The following is a 20,433-nucleotide window of genomic DNA, read 5'->3' on the forward strand; positions in this document are numbered from 1 at the left end:
GCTTACTTGGATAAATACTTAATCCCAAAACATTTTAGTGAACCTCAAAGTACTTCAAGGGTTTCATTATTTTAGACTAAGCACATAAAAAACCAAAGCGAAACCAAAAAGCAAATCAATCATACCTCTGTCAGTCAGAGCAATTGTTGATTCTACACGTACAATACTGTGAAGTACTTGGATCTTCTTTTTGGAGCTATGCCAAATAGTAGTCTGTATTAACATCTTGATGATCTCCTTGATACTGACATCATTGTCTAATTCAACTGAAATCATGTTGAAATCGATGAGCACTGAGCATCTCCAGCAGCTTTGAGGAGCTGAACCTGTGAAACAACTAAGTCTGACGTGAAGTAGTTCCTTTCAGTTAGAGATATGACAGGTTTTCCATGTACAAAAACATAATGGAGAGAGAAAAACTGAGCAGTTAAAGGATAAAATTCTACTGTTAAATTGGAATAAATCCTTGTCAATTGTGGACCATGTTGGATTATCACTTCCTGTGCAGAATTACCATTGACTGCATGGAATGTTCTCGGGTTTCTGCTCCAAGAGATGACCAAGCCCAAGCTTGCAAGCAACATGTTAATTATTTACACTTTCTAGCCCCAGCAGAGTGATTAGTTTGTGGTGAAACATTATACTAATAGCTGTGCTGTTTGTCATCCAAAGATCTCAAAGAACTAAGCAAATACTGAATTAACTTTTGCTACATGGAGCATGAAGTAAAAATTAATTTTTAATGCAATTCAATTTAAAGATTAAATTAAGAGCTAAAGTGAAAGGCCTACAAAGTTTGTTAGCTGGCTCACAGTTCCGGTGCTCCTGCTATTCTTTTCTGACTCTGGCTCATGCAGAAACTACAAGGGTGCAGCATTGGGTGGTTTTGTCAACTGTCAGTTATGTATTTATTCTGAGCTCCTATTGGTGCTTTTTCCCTATGGTGATTACTCTGTTTTATTGAACTGAGAAATTACCATTAATTAAAGGTAGCCAACATTAGACTGACTTTTCGGAGCCTCCAAGCAACATCAAATGCCATCAATTTGAATGAAACTTAGAATTGGCAACACTGGAAAACAGGCTATTAAGTACAGGACACCCAGGTCACAGCACCTAAAATTCAGTCTGCAGGAGTTCTGTTGCTTGGAGTTACATAGGAATTTGGACTAGGTGAACATAACGAACCGTGCTGACTTGAAAACCTATGGAAAATAGACACTTGTTTGATAATATTAATAAAAATATAGTAATTGCAACTTAATGCTGAGAAACCCTGAAGTTGTGTGAAGCCATTTAAAAACAATTTACTGTGTTGCTTACAGTTACAGTCTTTAAGTCTGATCTTTATATATATTTAAAATGTAGTTTTAATAATATGGTCTTTTAATTTCAGGTTTCGTACAGCCATGCCATTCATGCTTCAGGGTTCTTCATTGCTTTTTTTGTTTCCCTTGTACTGACATGTGCTGGTTTTTTCATTGTTTACCGAACCCAAATACTAAAATGGAGTTTCCGTAGTAAAAACCAGGTGAGTCATACTATCTGTATTATATAATTAAATAGTATTATATACTATTTAAATTTTTTCATTGATCATATCTGATGATATAACTTGCTAACTAATACAGATTGCCTAGAAAGTTTTTGAAGGTAAATAAAAAGCCACCAAGTGATGGATTGCATTGGTAGGTAATGTAATCTCTACAACTTCCAATCTTTAGTGCAATCAGATTTAGAGGGGAGCATAAGAATGATAATTTGGCCAAAAGAACTGCTGTCAGTACCTGGGTGTTAGCTTTGAACTGGAGGGAGATTACCCCTTGGCTATTAGTTTCTTTTCATATTCCTTCTTTCCTTCTCTCCTCCTTATCCTTCAAAATGAGAGGCAGGATGTCTGTGGGTTATAAACAGTTGCCCAGGGAGTAGACCACTCACCTTGAGCACAGCAGACTTGCATCCAAATTGTATTTCTGATTACCAGGAATAGGGATTTGAGTTTAGGTCTCTTAGTTCCTTGGATGCGCATTAATCTTTCTAGCGATTAAGCGAAACATTTGGGTTTGGGGATGGAGCATTTTCAGTGTTCATTATCCAAGCTGTGCCAGTTTGCAGAAAGTATTTCAGTACATACTGGGACAGAGGGAGAAAATACAGCATCTGATAAATATTCATCAAGTTGGCCCATGTTCTAGCCCTTGCTTCTATTAATTATTTATGTATTTATGTAAAGTGGAGCAACTTCAATGGGAGGGAGCTATTCAATCAGAATATTACAGTGATTGGAGCAGTCCTCCAAGAGAGGTGTACTCAGAGGTTTGAACCCCTCCTCTGCTTGAACTGTGGTAGATCTCCCATCATTCTGGACTGACCAGAGAAGCTCACAAAGCATTTGCAACAGTATTTTCTGCAGTTAACGATTAATCCATCAACAAATTTTTATTTCTTTTAGGTCTCAAAAAATAATCCCTTTAAATGAAAAGGGTGTGCCTTGTTTCTTCTTACAGAAAAAGATGTGATAATGAAATCATAAAAAAGGGCCAGTTTGCTCCTAGCATCAGATATTTGTAGTGGGGTTTTTGTGTAGTAATTTTATCAGCCCTCAAGTCTCAAGGGAGTTTCACTGTACTGCAAACTACCTGAATCACTTCCATCATTGATAGGATTAATTTTTCATGTTGTTCACCTCATAATACTGTAATCTTGCTGTATATAATTTGTATACCACGGCAATTTTTAAAAAATTGGCCTAGAAAGTTTATAGTGGAAGATAATCTCCTAGAAGGCTTTCACAAGCCTACCGAAATCAATGTAGAGTCTCCAGTCTTCTCCATTCATTTCTTTATTTGTATTCCAGATTGGTTATATACAAAAAGTTCAGCCTGAAACAAAAGTAGTATATTTGATTTCAGATACATATCTGAATTGCACAATCTCTTTATACCCTTTCCAGCTGTACAGTTTGGTGATAAGTAGGAACCATCTCATCCAGTGTTAACTGCAATAAAATTAGATCAGACTCTCAGTGTAAATTTTTTTCATAATCTGAAGTTTACTTCCTTTTTTGTTTTTTTTTTTTGTTGTTTTTTTTTTTTTCAGGAGATATGTCAGGAACTGAGCCAAAATCACAAACTAGAGCACTCTCAGTTTAATTCAGGTGATCTCTTTAGTGAAGATATAATTATGAACGACCAAATCATCGATATTCTGTCCTTTGAAGAATCTGGGAACATGCTTCAGGCTTTAGAAGAGTAAGAATTCACTGCTATTACATCATATTTACTACACTTCAACCGAACCTTTGAATATGTTTTGAGTATCTGCCCTTTGATTTTTTTTTTTTTTTTCATAGTGTCTGTTTACACATATGACTGAACTGCCTTAAGTTTTTGAGCTATATTAAAGAGCCATATGTGGGAACTGAAAATTGTCATATTTCATATTGCTTCACCTATAGAAGTCACAGCTCCATCTAGGCCTTTGGCATGCAAGTTTTCCAATCCAAGTGAACATCTAGTTTTGCCTCTCTGTGGTTCACTAAGTAAAGGGGAACTTTTCTGTGTACAAGAAAATGTTGAAAGGCTGTGTTCTACTATTGCTGAATACATTCTGCTTTCAAAAAGGTGGCTTTTGTCCTAGAAGAGAGAGCCCCTGCTGGGTGCCAGCATTACTGTTTAGCAGCATATTTTGGAAACACCTGGATCAGAGTCTCGACAGTTCGCAGTGCTGCTGGAAAGATACCGTGTAGCTGCAATCAGAGGGACCACTGGGTAGGACAGAGGGACTCTACTGATGTTGTTGAAAGGCTAGTCAGGGCTGTTTGACAGAAGCATGTTGCTGTTAAAGGTCATCTGTTTTTCAGCTGAACTTGATAAAAGATCTGATGTGAGGACAGAGAGGATTTTGTTTGTTCAGTCTTACCATTAGCTCCTGTAAAGTCACGTTACAGGCAGTGTTATGCAACTATAAAATCTGTAGAAGCTGAAAAGGAAAAGTTACAGGACCATGGAACTGATTTTCTTTCTTAAAGGGTAACTAACAGCATTATTATTTCCTGCATTTCCTTGATAATTGGGATACTTATCTCTGTAAATTGCACATTGGTCCTTACTTTTATAACTATATAGAAACTCAGGCTTTGAGAAGACTTATCCTGAAAATCATTATGTGAATATTAAGAAGAACAAGATCAAACATTTTTATAACTCACTTTAGTATTAATTTATTTCAGGGATAGTGAATATCTACCTAGTTTGAAAGAAAAAAAAAAAAAAAAAAACACCAAAAAAACGCTGGACTATCTTCAGATATGTTATGGTTTAGAAAGGTAAATATTCTTGCAAACCTTTGGATAGGATTATTTTTATAACTGGATTATTTCTAAACCCATAAAACAGGATTCATTTCTTAGTTTGAGTATGTATCCAGGGGCTAAATTTTTTTAATATTCTTATGCAGTTAGCACAAAAGTCTCTCTTGCTTCCACTTCTTTCCTCACAGTTTCTGTTTTCTCTACCTCTAAGGAGGTAGACATTGCATTGAATAAAGTAGGTGCCCATTAGCAAACAGTCACTAACCTTCTTCACCTTCTGAGTTATCTTTTCCATCTTCTGGGATGAGGATGGTAGATAGACCACAGAGGCATCCAGAGTTACAGTGGTTCCTGCTATGAAAGATGATTGAAAGGGTGATAGATGTTACTGTGAAGGGCTCAAATCAGCCTCAACCTGTTAGCAGTGGGTGCTTCCTAATCCCTATTTAGATTATCCCAGTTTTTCTGATTTCTTGTAGTTTAAACTGGACCTTCATGATTCATTTACTGTTGGGAGGTGACACACATATCCACTTACCATATTTTTTTCTATTCCTTCCCTCTTTTTATTGGCACTCATTGAATATGTGTATTCAATTACTACATACTTGTTCCTCTCCTCTCTTACTGGTGGTGCAGTTTATCTGACTGAGTGAGGATCTCTGCAATGTGAAGTCCTACACCAAGTTGACCCGAGTTCCCTTTTTTACTCAGGGGTGAAAAAGGGCACTTCTAGGGTATGATTATTCTCATCCTCAAGTAGACTTCCACAAAATGAGTTGTATGGCTCCTGCACCCACTGACCCTAAAGCCTGGAGCCTGGGCTGGTTAGCTCAGTTACAGGGCTCTGAAGGTGAGTGAGATGAATCCCAGTCTTGCGAGCTGGTTGGTGAAAAAGGCTACAGCATTACTTTAACACCTATATTAGATACATGCAGTATTGTTTGTGCTTTCTTCAGTAGCTATAGCACACCACTTGTTTTATCTCTCATTGTTAACACTTTTATATGATATTTAGCTTAGCATGCTTTCTCATCTCTTAATGTTGATTCCTTATTCACTCTGCATGTTGGGTCAAAGCAGTCCTTTAATTTCTGGTCTATATTCCTTAAAGGTTTCACTTTAGTCTTGTACTTAATAAACTGTTGTACGTTATCCAGGTTTTTAGCTGATTCCAAAGACAAAGATAAAATACTGTACCATTGCCTTAGGAGCTTTTATGACAGTGATCTAGAGTAAAACCAGAATGAAGTAATCCTTTTTACTGAATTACCTGCTTTAAGGATAGTAATTTGCAAAACTTAATGGGAAAAAGAAAGATTGTGCATTTGTAATTTATTAATGGATAATTGTAGTCAATTTGAATGGATTCTGTGCTTGAATGAAATGTTGTCATTTTACTAATTGTGGTCACAGTTAGTTTTTCAACAACATTGTATTTTGGTTTATTACATTTAGTGTCACCTTATAGAATAGCCGGGTTTTCTTGTAAGGAACTGAGGAATTAGGTTTGCATTGTCTTATAGAAGCGGCAGTATGCTGAGGATAAGAACTGGGCTTGTATTTTGAGCACAATTTTTTCATGTCATATGTATACCAATATGGATTTTAGCATCATAATCCTGGTTTTTATTATTTGGGGAGGCAAAAGTAAAGGGTTTTTTGTTAGAGAACTTTTGATACTTTAGATATTTTCAACCAACCAACAACATCTTGCTTGTATGCTAGTTTGATAATTGCTTCTGCATGTATTGGTGCAGCTATGTGTCATTTTCTCTGTGACATATGTATAAGCTTGCCAGTGTAATTGGTACATTATTTTTCAAATTGCACTGTGATAGTAAACACAGTTGGAATCGTTCTGGTGCTTTATTCTTTTGTCCAGACACAAATGAGAAAATTACTTGGAAAAGTAAGAGCCACATAATTTATTTGTCCTCTTTATGATGTAAAACTGTGTTAATAGTTAATGTCTTTTACGAAGTGACAGTGCCAAATTGTTTAGCAAATACATTAGGAGTATGTGTTCAATATTTATGGACAGGGACATCTTTGGAATGTAGACAGTTTGCAATGTCAGGAGGATTGGCTAGAGAACAAAACATACTTTTAATATTTCATAAGGAAGCTTCTCAGTTACTCATTTTGTGAGCTTTGTCTTAATAAGTCATATCCTTGATGTACATTATGCAGCAAAATAGCTTGACTTTTATTCTCAATAGGTTCCTTACTGTGTATATTCCTGAATATTTCCCATTGGCAATGAATGCTAATAAGAAGAAGCTATACGATTTGCATATCTGACGTGCACACGAGAAGGTCATGTTCCAAAATGTTGTGGGTCTCTTTCTGTATGTCTAGAACAGAACATGAAGAGAGCTGAGAAGTTTGGGTTTGTGTCCAATGTGATGAAGTCTGACCATGCTCATAGTCTTGAAAGATACAGATGCGTTAAAGACAATTTCTTTAAATGGCTTTCCACTACTACAACTTTTCTTTTTCATCTTCATTTTGTACAGCTGTGCTTCCTTGAGTTTGGCAAAGCTCTAGCTGAACTTGAACCTGCTTGCTGATACACAATACATACTGCCAGTTATTTTGGGAAATCACTTAAGTAATATGTATGCATTGCAGCTAATTTTTTTTGATAGTAGAGGGCATTGAGGCCAATGTAGTAGAGAACAGGATCAAACTGTCTCAAGAGAATCTTGACAGAAAAGTCAAAAACAATTTACTACCATATTAGAAGTTCAGTTTTTCTTTCTAAATGTAAATTTCTTGCTGTACATCTCAATGTAATTTGCTAGGGAGCAAATGTGGGTTTTTTTTAACCCTGAATTCAAATGGAAAGTAAAAATAGAAGATCACATTGTCATAGCCGCTTAATCTGAATATTCCTGCATAGAAAATGGTGAGAAATAGTTACATTGTTAGTACAAAAAAAAAAAAAAAAGGTGCTAAATTTCTGTATTTCATAACTTTTTAAAAGTGTAATGGAAATTTTAGAATTTTTGAAGGGAGGGCATATTCATTGCTCTGTTTTTGTGCAATGTGTACATTGCAGGAATACAACAATAAATAAGTCACATGGATATGTCACATAAAATGAACCCCAAACCCTGCATTTGTAGTTCTGTGTTATGAATGCTGTTATAAACTTGACAGTTGTGTAAACTATTCATTTTTTTCCATCAGAGAAACTCAAACGCTTAATAGGTGATAGGATCCGTAACACAGGGGAACTTAAGAAAACAAGTAATTTGAAATTAATGAATACATATCTTCATCCAAAAAATGGCAGTTTTCCGATGAGGAAATCGTGTTCAGAATTAGGTGGGCCATTTCTGCTGTCCACCCAGAATAATTTATTTCATCCAGAAACAGTCTGCTTTTGAGAGCAGTGCTGTTAGTGATGCTTTATTCCATATGATTTTGAAAGAAAATTGATACCTCCTGCTGTTTCTGTCATCTGATTACTCACCCCATCTGAGTAGATCAGAAGAATCTGAGTAGATCACAGCAAAGGTGGAAGCTCCTCAGGCATTAATGCATATAGCCATATTTATTTATGCTTTTGTTACTATCCACGCTGAAGTTGGTACTTTTAAAATCAGTGGCAAAGTGCATGATGAATTCACTGGAAGCGGGATGAGAGTCTTTTTTACATTCTTTTTGCATAGTAGTTTTTCAGTGAAATAACATTGTCTGAGCCCTGTTGCAACAGCTGTGTTGTATCTAGCTGTATTTTTTAAATTGGTTTTCTGAAGGTCACTGATTTATCAGTTTTCATACTTTCTGCAACCAAAGCAGAGGTTTTCAGTCTCTTAAATGCAGGATTTTTCAAATGTTTTTTAAACAGATTAATTTAAGAATTTAAAAACCTTTACTCTCTTTGTATTGCTGTGGAGAGTTAAAGGAATTTGATAGTGAAACTGCTGCCAAATCTAGTGCTTAGACTTTTGGCAGGTTTTTATTATTTTTTTTTTTTCTTCCCTGAAGAGCCTCTAGTCTCTCTAGCTCAATTTATCATCTTTTTCAGTTCTGTGGGTTCTTTTTTAAGTCTTTGGCTATATATCATGAGAATCCTGTTTCTGGTTTTGTCAGCATCTTGGGTTTTTCTGGAAAGCTAAACCTAACCTGATTGATCTATGGGAAAGCATCCTTAGATAATCATCACATACCTTTCTTAGCAGTTTTATTTACTGATGAGATGTCCTGTATTCTCTATAAGCTCACATTTCAGATGTGCTGAGTTTGCTCTTAGCTGTTTAACGGTTGCAGGACTGATGGATGAACTCTCCCAGTTCAGAGCTGGCTGCAGGCCAGTACAGCTACTGGTGTAGCACAGGGCATCTTCAGTCCTCCTCTAACACAGGTGGGCTGCATCCAGCCTGTCAGCGGGCAGAGACCAGGGAAAGGCAACGCATCCTGCTCCAGCACAGGAGGACTGAAGAATTTGAGCACTCAGTAGCTGTTGGTGGTCATTCAGACCTCATGCCATTACCTGTGCTTCTACTTCAGCACCGGTTTGGTCTCCAGCAGCCTGCATAAATCCCTGCCCTGAAGTGTTTGCAATCTGTGTTGTGACTGGACCCAGCAGGAGAGCATGGGAAGGAGGAAGCTGCGACACTGCGCGCAGGGTCCGCATTGACACAGCAATTAAAAACAAAAAAACAACAAAAACCAAAACAAGCAAGAAAACAAAACACAACCCAACTGATAGATGTTGTATTATTAATCCCTCAGTAAATGGATGATTTAGGAAACAAACCACATCTGCAACTGAAGGTCTTTGATGCCCCTTATATTTGAATTGGCTTTTTTTGCTCACTGTGACTACAGCCAGCCCTAGCACATACTGTTTCATGTCTTGGCTGTATGATTCTCCCTATGCAACACTCTCTCCATCTTCACTTCTCTGAAGTTTGGCAAGGCAACATGGACCATAACACTTCTTTTTTGTTCTCCTTTTCCCTTCCTCAGTTCAGCTGACCCATTGGCATTGCGCCCATGGGTGCAGGAGACATGCTGCTCTGGCTCAGGCAGTAGCAGTGGGTGCCACTGGGCTGGGGGCAGTTGTGTGTCTGTCTGTCCATCCCTGGCTGTGCTCCCCTCTCCAGCAGCAGTTGGTGCAGCTGCTGTGCCACAGTGCTTTGGGTCATGGCTGCTGAAGGGTGTCTGGACAGTGGAGACATAAACAGTCCACAAATGGCCCTAAGTTACATGCTTTTCGGCAGCACTGTGTATCATGAAGGAAGGCTTTTGCAGAAACAGCTACCGCCGGGCTCCGGTGTCTTCTGGATGCTGTTGGTGCATGCTACTAATTGTTTTCCATTTGCAGTTGAGAGAAGAGTCTCTGAAAATGGTGAGGTTTTATGTTTTGGTGAGGAAGTGTCACTGAAGGGGAGTTTTCTTGATGTTTCTCTCCCCTTTACACTTCAGAAAGTTGTGTCACAGTAGTATCTTATCTTTATAAACTCTGAATTCATTTTAAAAAGGTGTCAGAAAGCCCTTAGTTCATTTTAGGACTGTTACATTCCGTTGCTATTATATTCTACTGTTCAAAAATTTCTTCCGTGGGAATTTGAATAAGACTTAGAAACACAGTTATTTTGTAGTCAATGAGAGGTTTCCTTTTTTGTGGTGTGGTTTTTTAAAATTAAAAGTAGTTGTTTCCTTCCTGACACTAGCTGCTTTCCTGAATTCTCTTATTAGGTCTGTGGAAGATATCAGATGCTCAGGCATTCTCTCTGCTTCTCTGTGTTTGACGTCTGGGATTCTCCCCTCCCAGGTCTTCTGACAGATCTTTAATTCCTCTTCAAGTGAGTGAAAAATCTTTACCCTTGCTGTTTGCAGCTTAGTTTTCTACATGTCTGTTCACTTTTCCTTCCCCCACACTTTTGTACCACTTACCTTCTGTACTGTCCTCATCCTATCTCTGCATGCTTTGTCCAACAGAAGCTTTGATCTTTTTCGTCAATAGGTTGCCATCTGCTACCTGTACTTCATTGGCTTTCATGTTTCTATTATGTTGAATATGCTCAGGAAGAGATGTGAGACCTTTTAAACATGAATTGCTGTAACAAGCAGAGTGCAGAGCATTTAAAGCAATTTATTAAATCTACCTTGGTTTGAGAAGGCACAGTGTCGGGTTAGGATTTTTTTTTTCCTAGGTGTCACAAAACATTGCACATTTAATCTGGATGATTGTAAGCATTGCTCTTCTCATGGACTTGTGTCTGAAAGCATTTGGTTTATTATATGTACAGAATTCCTGTTTTGTACTGACTGTTGGTGTCTAAGACTCTGAGACTGTATTGATGCAGCTTGTTAAGGCTGCCCCCAACCTCTCATTTGGAGTAAGAGCTTGAAGCAAGGTTTCTGGTGCATGTGATGAGCTTGTCTCACTCTCTCTGGCTGCTGTGTGGAGGAGGCAGATCAGAAGCAGAGCACATCACATGGGAGGTAGATTTCAAATTTTTAGAGATGCTGTGTTTCTTCAGCTGCCACTGAAAAAAGGTAATGACCTGGCTTTTTTTGCCAAGTTGTGACCTGAGAGAGCCATGGCTTGTAATTACCTTTTCTCCCTTGGATTGGTGGAACAGTTCACATGCTGCTACTGCTTCATTGCCTTCTTCACTGATGTGTTGTTAGGAAAATGGAGGGTGAGAGTTGCCCATTAAATACAGCCGAGATTTAACCACCTCATCACTTGCTGACACATGAGTGTAAGGTGAACTACACCTATTGCTCTGCCTGCATTTGACATCATGATCTCTGAGGAGTGGAGTTAATTGGGTACCATAGTTCTCTTTGAGTGAGGAGAAGCATGGGAATCTTGCTCAAAATGAAATCAGGCCTAGTCTATAATGACTTGCAATAAATAGGAAGAAACGCTGGGGGAAGACTGAGGGAAAGATAACAATAGAAAATGTTGTGATGGTGTGTAGTTTGGGCTTTCATTCTTGGGATCACTGCTGAAGAAGACTGGAAAAGTAACAAGTAAGGAGGTGGGTGAGGAGTGGCTTAATCTTTTTTCAAAGCATGCTGAAAAAAATTCTGCATTTGTGATAGGAAATGTTGTGTTACAAGCTATGCATCAATGTGGTGGAGCTGTAAGGTGTTGCCTTCCAGGTAGAGAGATGAGGAATTCAGTCTTTCACACCCCAGTAAAAAAAGGTTAGTAGGTGCTGTGACCCATGCCCACATGAAGAACAGAAAAATAATGATTAAGAAACCTGTTATTCTAGCAAAGAGAGTTGGAAGTTGTAACTAAGCAAATTCAAGCTGAGAGTAAGGTGATCATTTTTAAGTCTTAAAGGAGTTGTCAAGTGGAAGAATTAATTAAAGTGTTGTTTAGTTCTCTGTTAGGGAATACTTGAAAACCAAGATGAGATGTTTCTCACAAAAGACAGATACACTTCGGTTAAATGAGAGCTACTGGACTTGAAACACGAATTAAAACAGAAAAATAAATCCAGTGGCTTGAATTCTACAGGCTAACAATGAATTGGTGAATCTACAAAGGGGAGCCTCCTACCACTACTGCCTGACAGTCATTAGGGAAATGTTATAGGATAAAGCTCCCATTTTCTGGACCCTTCTTTTTATTTAAGTGTATCTGTACAAAACTGAAACATTTTTTTTTTTAAGTTGTCATAAGTAAACAGTATAGCACTAGCTGGCTATATGAACAGAAGTCCTAGGACTTCTGTAAACAGGAAGACTAAGAAAACACACGTCTGCGCTGCCCATTTGACGTGTTGCTTCAGCGTCCTGTTCCCTTGATCTTGCCATCGTCTGGCCTCTGTGTTTGTCACCCTGTCCTGGAGTGAGAAGGACTTTCCCCAAGCAGAGGGAGCAGGCGGGGTGTCAGGGAACTCGACTGGATGTAGCTGACCACCAGCCAAGGCTATGCACCTGCAGGTGCTGTCCTGCAGTATCCATCTGCAGGCAGCACAGAGAAGCTGGGTTGTTGTATTGTCTTGAGGACATTATAGAAAACATTAGCTCTTACAGGATCTTCATGTTACTGTGAAGAGTCTTTCAGACACACAATGTTTCAGAGACAGGGATTTCTGCTCCTGTATGGGAGGAGGATGGGGGAAATAGAGGAGGTTTTGCAGCTGGAACCAGTCAGCCATGGAGCACATCACCGAGATGAGTGTGGGCATCGCCAGTGCATTTCTGGGGTTTTGAGAGACCATGACAGAAAAATTTCGCTGCCTCTTTGTGGTAGATTATCATAGCTTAAGCTAATGTCTCCTAAATGCTTCAAGTATTTGAGTCATTATAAGAAAACAACTTAATTCCATCCCATTAATTTCTGAATGCGGAAAATGCATCTCTTGTGTTTAACAGAGGGGCAGTAATAATAATATAACGCTGACTTACTTTCAGTTAAACTTTATTTGCTTACATAAAGAAAGGAAAATTTGTTTGACAAAAATGTTTATAGATTTGCATGCTTTGATATATACCATTCTGGATGTAGTATCATTCTGATATCTTGCAAATCTTGCAAAGACCTTTGCTATGCATTGGAAATTTATTCTAAGATTTGGCTATAGAACAAATCAAACCAATAATGTAGCTTAACTGAAAAAAAGAATGTATTTAAGCTCTTAAAAGTGTATTTTGTAGGTCACAAAGAAATTCTTGTATACTTAATCCACACACAGAAGCATACAGTGCTGTGTGTTCATCTAAATTGACATGCAGGGGCAAAACCCACTTAATGCTTCAATCCTGGATTGAGTTCAGAATACGCAAAGCTATAGAATTTACAGTAGTTATGTACTATATGAAATGAGAGTAATTATCATTGCAATTTAATTAACTCTAAAGATAAATGAGAATGTATTCCTATGCAACATGACATTTATTTCATTTTGTAAAAGACTCTTGTATTTCCCTCTGGTTTTAATCTCTTTTCTAGAATTCTGTTAATGTTCGTGAGAGAGAGACATCAGCTATTTTAATTTATTTGTATCGACACATAACCAAAACAATCTCCCGTCTTCCCTGCAGAGAAGGAATACATCCGTGCAGAACACGAAGCAGTGATGTATTAGTGTGGATGGGTCAGTGAGTTTAGAACTGTTCTACAAAGCCAGTGAAACTTGTAGTCTATTCAGATACTCACTTCATCTGCTTCCCAAAAGAGTTTTGGTTTGGGTTTTTTTGTGGGAGGTTTTTGTTTGCTTTTAAACTGAGGGAATGTTTTGAGTTCTAAAGAAAAGCTTTTCCTTTTTCTGTCTAAAATGGAAATGCAATAATGGACATATTTCTTTAAAGTTGCTGTAGTAAAAGTTGGCTTACCATGCTTTATATTTGAAGGATTACTATCATGATTAGTAAACTCATAGGCCTTGATATCCCTGCACTTCTCTGACTGCCATTCAGTTACCCAGTATTGAATGAATCTACATATCCTTGTCTTCTGATAGAAATTTCCTGTAATCTATGATTTCAAACAGTCCTGATTGCTTTTCTGCAGCTTGGAGGTTGCCAGCCTGACACGGGCAGATGCTGATCTGGAGGCATATCGAATGCAGATATGTAAAGAAGTGATTGGTATGATGATGAAGAACATGGTCTTAAGTCACAGCCTCTTTCCTCATGTGGAGAAGAGGATGAGTTCAATTTTCAAAAAGCAGTTTCTTGCAATGGAGAAAGAGATTCAAGAGGAGTATGAAAGGAAGATGGTAGCTTTAACAGCGGAATGTAATCTGGAAACTAAGAAGAAAATGGAGGTTCAACACCAAAAAGCAAGAAATGCAAATGAAGAGGCTGAAGAATTAATGAAGAAAATGAATGAAAAGGTAAATCTGGTATAAAATCAAGATATTTTGCATGATACATGGTTTTTTTATATAGATGATTTCTCTTTTAGACTGGAATGGCGGAGCTGTCCTCTTAGGAGAGTACAGAGCTCTGGAGTCCTCAGCACAGGAAAGACATGGACCTGTTGGAGTGGGTCCAGAGAGGGCCACAAAAATGATCAGAGGGATGAACACCTCTCCTATGAAGAAAGGCTGAGAGAGTTGGGGTTGTTCAGCCTGGAGAAGAGAAGGCTCCAGGGAGACCTTATTGCATTCAATACTTAAAGGGGGCTTATAAGAAAGATGGGGACAAACTTTTTAGTAGGGCCTGTTGCAATAGGACAAGGGGTAATGGTTTTAAACTGAAAGAGGGTAGATTTAGACTAGATATAAGGAATAACTTTTTTATGAGGGTGGTGAAACACTGGAACAGGTTGCCCAGAGAGGTGGTAGATGCCCCATCCCTAGAAATGTTCAAGGTCAGGTTGGACAGGGCTTTGAGCAACCGGATTTAGTTGAAGATGTCCCTGCTCATTGCAGGGAGGGTTGGACTAGATGATTTTAAAGGTCACTTCCAACCCAAACTATTCTATGATTGTAAGAGAAAAGCTGTACAATTTCTGTGTTCAAAAATTCCAGTGTCATAATTTGGGCAGTTGTTATTAGGAAACTGTGTTTTACTTCACCAGAAAATTAATTTATCTCAAGAGAATCTGCGACACCTGAAAACAAAAGGTTGTCATTACCCTAATTGTTTTTATCGTCACTTAAACCCTTGCAAAGTGGTGTATTTTTATTTACTATATTTCACTGCAGCGGTGCCTAAGAACTCCAGTCAGACACTGTGTAAAGTATTTTGCACGTTCAGAGCAGAACAAACTCTCTGCATCATGAACCTTATGATCTGGTTAAAAATCCTCCAATATTTATATTTTGAAGAAAATGAGAATATAAGTACAACCAAAGGCCGATTTCCTCCAAACTGAGTGAAGGCAAGCAGAACAATCTATATTTTAGGTAGAGTAGGGATTAGACTTCTCTTGGAAATAGCTTCTGGATAATAGTGAGATAAATAATTTAAGGCAGAGCATGGTTCTTTACAAGTTTAGTCTCCCTCTAAGTAAAAGCTTGGGTTATGTGTGTCACTTTCTTTCAGAGATCTCTGTCCAAATGGGTACCTATTGTTACCCAGGATTTCATAGGTCGTCACTAGCTGGAAACAGAGCCTGGATCACCAGTCCGACATCCCATGTACAAAATTATGCTCCAGTCTTCCCTGTCTTTTTTCAAGTATATTGAATGTTTACAATAAAACTGATTTTGACCCTCCTTCTGGCCGCCCCCCCCCCCCCCCCCCCCCCCCCCCCCGCTTTCTTTTTTTTGTTGTTGTTGTTGTTTTTTACTTCATATGTCTGGAGAGGTTTCTGTTAGGTTTTGACTATTTCACCTCTGTAAGATTAAAATGCTAAAATTCCCATGTTAATGTTTCATGCTTGTCTAATGTTGTAACTCATATTAAGAGGATGACTTGGTGGGAATAAATAGTGCAGTTCATTACTACCCAGTGAGGCTTTGCTTCTGGAATACATGGATGTTGAATGTGATGCTGTTGAGTTTTCAGCTGTCTGTTTCAGTACGATTATAGAGACAAAACAAGTTATGTTACTAATATAATAACTTAGATGAGTATATTCCCTGATACATGCTTGTGTATGCTCTCTTTGTAGACATTACAAAGTTTTTTGCCTTCTGTGGTCGGTTGATTTTTATTTTTTTTTTTTTAAAAGAAAGCATTGTTATTTGCATATCATATACCTATAATTGTTAAGGATTTTTATGACAACTCATGATTGCAGTTTTGACAAAAGAAGTTTTTTTGCTGAGTGTGACCCATCAAAGGTACTACAGTATGTTGCAGTTCTCAGGAAGAACTTCGGTTTATCAGGCTGCTCTGTGGAGAAAGTTGATGGCACAAAGCTTGTGAACCAGTTGAATTTCTTTGATGTTTCCAGGTGAATTTTAAATTATGACTCTAGGAAACTTTCATATATCTAGAATATGATTATCCTGAACTAGAGGTGCTAAAAAGTCAAAGAAGTCAAGGAAGGGATACTCGTGGACATCTTATTAAGGATGCGGTGAATTGTACTCTGCAGAAATCTTCGTTCTGTTGTTTATAGAAGGAGACTAGACTAGACATCTAACACTAAGAAAGATCTCTCTGATATAAATCCTAGCTTTGAAGGGAGAGAGGCCTGACTGGAAACTCACTATGTGAACTTGCACTGAATATGTTCTCAGCAAAGTGGCTTTTCTTTGCACACAGAATACGTTGGTATTGGTTCATTCTGGTTTATATCAGAAATCCTGAATGGTAGGAATCAAACAAAGAATTAAGGCCAATCCAGCACTTGTCCTGATCCATTTGTCATGTAGTAATGTCTTGCTGTTCACTTTTCCCTCTGTGAAAGGACCTGGTTTTGTACTTGCCACGGAACCTGGTCCAAAAGGAGGTGCTGAAGCGCCAGGAATGGCCCACACTTGTGCTCCTGGCAGCAGGCATACCGATATCCAAGAGATAGCAGTGAAAAACAGATGCAGCAATAACCTCCTCCCCTTTTCAGACAAAACACAAAATGTATATTCCCTGCCTTTTTGATTAATTATTTGCTGTCTACAGTGTGCCTCTTGGGAATGAGGGATAAGGTGTCGGCAGGGCTCAGTGCAGAGGACAGTTCTCCCCAGATAAATACTATGTAATTTAGAATAAGGCCGACCTAACTACTGTTAGCTAGCTCTGTTGGCATGGGAAGCATTCTTTGCTCTGTGGGACATATATGTTTTAATTCTATAATGAGTTTATGCCATCTGAGATTAAAACTATGAATATGTAAGTCGTCGTGGAGAACTATGAGAAAGTATTTCTTGCAAAGAAGCTTTTAAATTAATTGCCATTTAATTCTACTCCATTGTTGTAACTCTGAAACGATGCTCTTGGATTAATTTGCAGCAACCAATAGATAAAGTAGGCTGCCAATAATAAGAACTTTCAGAGATTTGTAATAGACTATTTTTTTCTAATTTATACTGTTTTTAAAATATATGCTTATTGTTATTTCAGTGAGTTTATTCAATTTTAATAGGATTTCAGGATTCATGAAACCTAAGAAATTAATTTTGTATATCGTCTTTGTGTTGAATTGCATGCAGTTTTGTATCATTTATCTTAAATAATGTTTCTAAATTCTAAAAAGTGTTCATTAGGCCTTGAAAATGTTATCCGGATTAGCGATTGACGACTGTACAACCCCTGTCATTCAGAACTGATGAAAACCATGGAAAGTGTACATTGACTTAGTATTAGCCTCCATTCAAACCTAAAATGACAGTAATCAGAGTACATGTAAAATATGTATGAGCTAGTAGCACTGATACTTTATGTTGAATACTGAAAATCACTTCAGATTTATTTATTTCTCTCTTATCTGCAGCCTGCTCTAGAATACAGAAGTCTTCTGGATAGACTTCACAGACTGGAGCAGGATCGCCTGAAGAGGTTCCTTCTGGTAAAGCAGGAGGAATATTTTGCAAAAGCTTATAGACAACTGGCTGTTACCCAGAGAAAGGAGCTCCATAATATCTTTTTTACACAGATAACAAATGCTACTTTCAAGGGAGAACTGAAGTTGGAAGCAGCTAAAACATTAGTGGAAGATTACTCTAAAATACAGGTAGTAGGATAACTCCATTCCTAACCTAATGTAATGGAATACAAACTCACAGTAACTTTTGAGAATGTTTCAGGAAATATCTGCACTCATATAATTCTAAAATAAATTATCCATATGTTATCACACTTATAACTAATTTTCATAGGAATAATTTTTAAAAGTATAATGCCATCGTTGTGCACATCTAGACATCTAAACAACTGTATATTGATGCATACTCACAGCCTTTTTCTACAACAGTGAGTTAGAGGTATTTGCCACCACATTATGTGCTTAGTGCTGACTTTTGTTTTCATGGGTAATATTTCCAAAGTGTCCAAGTGCTTAAAGCTTGTCTTTACTGCTCAGGGAAAATAAGACTAGTAGCTCACCTGTATCATGCAGAAGAAAGAAGTTTGAAAGCACGTCTATACCATGCAGTGGGAAATTGCGTAATATAAATCCCCAGTTTTGCAGTGAATATTTTGATATATCTGTATATCTTGGGGCTCTGCTTAGCTCCTGAAAGCTCTGTTGGTGCAACTCTACCCCTAAGACCTCCCCCATAGGATGGTCTGAGTGCAGATATGTGTTCATACGGCAAACTTCTGGTTCCAGGTCTAACCTCACTGGTGTTAATGGGGCCCTCAGCATAGTACAGAAATGCTAGAGTGCCATTTTCAAAACTAATTTCAGCCCAAATAAAGGGACTTATGCAACTCAGAGAACAGTTAGGTGCCTAAATCTATTTTATGAATGGCATTTTCTAAAACAGAACAAACACTGTCTAATGAATAAGTACCTTTGGAGACCTGCCTGTGTAGGCATTTTTAAGTACTGTTCCATACTTCAGAAGATGTACTGAGCCCCCCGATCCAAATATGTAGATTATTGAAATTGTGGTATGTCTAAAGTGTTGTGGTTTTTCATGTTGAAGATTGAGTATCTCTAGCTCATGCAGTTGGGGATGCTGATGAGTATGTTCAGCACTTCAATTTTGGTTTCAGTTACATTTTAAGCCTCTTGCAACAGAATAGCTTGAGTTGTTTCCTCCAGGGTTTCTTTTTCACTTGAATTTGTGTTGAAAGTTAGTGTTCTAGATTCTAGAAATTCTGGGAACTGTTCTTCTGGTTGCTTCTCAGAGAAGAATATGATTGTTGTGCTCCTAAAGGTTGAGGGCCTGAAGTTTCAAAAGCAACATCTGGAAAGTAGGTGTCAAAACATCTAAGGCCCACTCCTAAAGTTAGATACACTGTCAGGTCTCACTACAGAAAAGCCATACATGGGCCACTGTCAGATACAGATGAGCAAGCACTTGCGTGCAAGAAAGCTAAGCAGCTAGCAAAAGCTAAGGCAAGTGAAAGAAGTTTTGATGATGTCTTGGCTGCTCGGACATGGGTCACCTAAGTATCAGACCTTGTTGTGGGTGTCTGCTAGCAGAATGTCTGCTATGGGCCATCCTGTGTACACCTTTGGTCTCTAGCAGACCCACTTGTAGGTACTCCTATTGCCCACTGCTGGAAGCAGGAGCTTCTGAGCCAGCCTGTGTACAGAAGGCTTGGCTTTCCCCACACTGTACTGGACATACATGGAAGATTTATCTTTGTCTTTGAAGTCAACTTAGACACATAGGAAAATGTTACCCTTTATTTAATCATGCAATACATAGTAAAGGAAAAAAAATAAGAAAAGAAAGAAGGACTTGATGCCACCTACTGCTGTTACTGAACATAATCTGCCTTCAGATCACAGTTTAAGAAGATCTTTCAGCCTGTGGATAGCTTGGGGCAGGAACAGTTCTACTAAATTGGTAGGGTTGTGTGTATATTTATTTGTGGGTACCTGATCAAATGACCTGTTAAATTACCACTCCCGGGAGGTGCACTAAATATTCAAGAGAGTGCACACAATATTGAGGTATTCAGGCCAAAAGTTTAGCAAATTATTTTGTTTTGTTGAAATTACAGTAATAATTTTACGTGTTTGTTAAGTTGATATAAGCTTACTGTTTATCACTTCTAAGAGATTTTTAACTTTGCCTTGTTAATGAACAAATCTGGTCTGATACTCACAGGTGTTAGCTGAAATTAACATTACATGTAATTAAATATATTTGTTCACATTCTTTCCTGTAGGGAGACATTGAAGAGCTAATGGATTTTTTGCAAGCTAGCAAGAAATATCATCTGAATAGAAGATTTGCTTACAGAGAGTATCTTATAAGTAAGATACAGTTAAGGGATTCTCGAGCCTCTGCTCTTATAAATGCAGCAGCAACCCAGATATCAAGTCTCATTAATAAAATGGAAAGGTAAATATCTAAATTGTTTTCTTGGAAGTCATTTGACTATGTTATCTCAAAGACAATAGAATAGTCTTCCAAAGTCTCTTTGTGTTACCTAGCAGGAAAGGTGCATGAAAATGTTCATATTTTAAGTTAATTTTAAGAAAATATTTCTTAACTGATGCCTTTGTTAGTTAATATCCCAGTAGACACTAAGGTGAGGCTTTGTTGTCTGTGTCCGCTTTGTACAGGACAGTGATGAATTGCTGGGAACATGTATAGAACCTGTTTGTAATTCTGACT

General features: G+C 37.9%; 1 protein-coding gene across 4 annotated transcripts in view; it reads left to right on the top strand.

Moving 5' to 3' along the window:
• Window positions 1-20,433, top strand: part of EVC2 (EvC ciliary complex subunit 2) — an 81,479-nt gene that overhangs the window by 22,873 nt on the left and 38,173 nt on the right. For all 4 annotated transcript variants that reach the window (XR_012623026.1, XM_074822108.1, XM_074822110.1 and 1 more), the window contains 5 exons: window positions 1,397-1,531; window positions 3,100-3,251; window positions 13,812-14,136; window positions 17,628-17,867; window positions 19,982-20,157. Coding sequence is in view for 3 of the 4 variants with exons in the window: in XM_074822108.1 (XP_074678209.1) it covers window positions 1,397-1,531; window positions 3,100-3,251; window positions 13,812-14,136; window positions 17,628-17,867; window positions 19,982-20,157 (1,028 nt within the window). In the remaining variant the exon portion in view is untranslated. The remainder of the gene's footprint in view (window positions 1-1,396; window positions 1,532-3,099; window positions 3,252-13,811; window positions 14,137-17,627; window positions 17,868-19,981; window positions 20,158-20,433) is intronic.

Source organism: Strix aluco, chromosome 4 (genome assembly GCF_031877795.1).
Source record: "Strix aluco isolate bStrAlu1 chromosome 4, bStrAlu1.hap1, whole genome shotgun sequence".
NCBI lineage: Eukaryota > Metazoa > Chordata > Aves > Strigiformes > Strigidae > Strix > Strix aluco.